Source organism: Citrus sinensis, chromosome 1 (assembly GCF_022201045.2).
Source record: "Citrus sinensis cultivar Valencia sweet orange chromosome 1, DVS_A1.0, whole genome shotgun sequence".
In the NCBI taxonomy this organism is placed as follows: Eukaryota; Viridiplantae; Streptophyta; class Magnoliopsida; order Sapindales; family Rutaceae; genus Citrus; species Citrus sinensis.
In genome coordinates, this window is record NC_068556.1 from 7,002,891 (window position 1) to 7,005,040 (window position 2,150).

The window sequence follows — 2,150 nt, forward strand, 5'->3', positions numbered from 1 at the left end:
AGGCCAATGAAGGATGAAGTAATTTGGCATTACGATAGGAAAGGTCAGTACTCGGTTAAGAGTGGCTATCAGATTGCATTAAATCTGAAATTTCCAGCCAAGCCAACGAGTTCAGCAGCTTCTCAGAACCAATGGAATGCTATATGGCTACTCACCTTACTTGAGAAAATCAGAATTTTTGCTTGTAGGGCTGCAAAAAATCTTCTTCCTTCGGCTGAAAATCTCTGAAAAAGGAAGGTGATTCAGGAGCCTTTATGTCAGTTTTGTAACAAGAAGCTGGAAACCATTTTTCATGCTTTAGTGAGCTGTAAGGTGGTGAAGAAAATCTGGAAAATTACCAGATTTGAGAATGATCTGAAAGATATGGTTGATCAAGACATGCTAAGCTTGTTGATTGGTTTGAAGCTGAGAAGAAGTAAAGATGACATCGAGCTCTTGGTTACAATTTTATGGATGATATGGAATGCTCGAAACAGCTGGATTTTTAAAGGAGTAAAAGACAGCCCCCAAGTGACAGTCTCTAAAGATGAAGCTGTGTTGGAAGCTTTCCGAAGAACCCAACTTCCAGCAGCTACCCATATAGGCGTCCAGAGTTCTTCGAAGTTAAAGGCATGGAATCCTCCCCAAAGAGGCTACTTTAAGGTCAATGTAAATGCTGCCACCAATTCGGAGAAGCAAATTGCTGGTTTAGGAGCTGTAATTCGAGATGAAGTTGGGAATGTGATTGCTGCTGCTGTCAAAGTTTCCAAATTCTATGGTTATGTGTTTATTGCAAAGGTTGAAGCAATCGAATGGGGCCTTCAACTTGCAGGGAATGCTTGTATAGAGTCCTTGATTGTGGAATCAGATGCGCAAGAGGTTGTTAAGTTAGTTAACAACAGTCGAGGCTGCAGATCCGAGATCTTCTGGACCATTTCAGAGGTGCAGAGAGTTTTGAAGAGTTTTAGCTCAGTTTGTGTTCAATATTCTCATAGATCTTGTAATGCAATAGCCTACTCTTTAGCTAAATTAGCTTTAGAGAAGCTCGAAATAATTGTTTGGTTGGGTTCATACCCTCCCTACTTGTTGTACTTGTTTTCTTCTTTAAGATGAAATGAAGGTACTTTCCATTCAAAACATTCATAGATATTCACAATATGTTCCCTATGGTAACCGGTTTCATGAATTATGGTCAACAAACAATACGAGCTGCAAGGTACATTGGTCAAAGTTTCATGATTACTTTATCCCAAGCAAATCGTTTACCTGTAACTATTCAATATCCTTATGAAAAATTAATCCCATCAGAGCGTTTTCGTGGTCGAATCCATTTTGAATTTGATAAATGTATTGCTTGTGAAGTATGCGTTCGGGTATGTCCTATAGATCTGCCTGTTGTTGATTGGAAATTTGAAACAGATATTCGAAAGAAACGATTGCTTAATTACAGTATTGATTTTGGAATTTGTATTTTTTGTGGTAACTGCGTTGAGTATTGTCCAACAAATTGTTTATCAATGACTGAAGAATATGAACTTGCGACTTACGACCGTCACGAATTGAATTATAATCAAATTGCTTTAGGTCGTTTACCAATGTCAGTAATTGACGATTTTACAATTCGAACAGTCTTGAATTCGCCTCAACGAAAAAACGTCTAAACCTTTTTAATTTCGAATTACTAAGGTTCAGTTTTGGTATAGTTGGTATAAAGGGATAAGGTTGTTTTTTTGCTTGGTCAATAACTCAAAATCCCAACTTTTGATTGGTTGATGAGAAGTACAACTACATTTGTATTGAAATGAAATGATATATAGACAGAAGCTTTTTCGAACTATATAGCTTCAATTTCAAATTGGCATTTAGAATAACGAAAAGAACGAAATTGATCCCAGAACTGTATCCGCATCAATTCCCACTTAGTAGATTCTAATTTCATTGAATTGGAATTGAGAATGTCTCATAAATAATTTTTCCTGGTCGGCTCAATAAGGTCATGAAAAAGATTTCGATTTATTTATCTCCTATTTTAATATAATGGATTTGCCTGGACCAATACACGATTTTATTTTAGTTTTTCTGGGATCGGGTCTTATATTAGGAGGTCTGGGAGTGGTATTATTTACCAACCCAATTTATTCTGCCTTTTCCTTGGGATTGGTTCTTGTTTG

At 36.8% G+C, this 2,150-nt stretch overlaps 1 protein-coding gene across 1 annotated transcript; it reads left to right on the forward strand.

Moving 5' to 3' along the window:
* Nucleotides 1-363: 363 nt before the first annotated feature.
* Nucleotides 364-1,092, forward strand: LOC107176672 (uncharacterized). Its single transcript, XM_015529490.1, has one exon. The coding sequence runs from the start codon at nucleotides 364-366 to the stop codon at nucleotides 1,090-1,092; it is 729 nt and encodes a 242-aa protein (XP_015384976.1).
* Nucleotides 1,093-2,150: the final 1,058 nt, after the last annotated feature.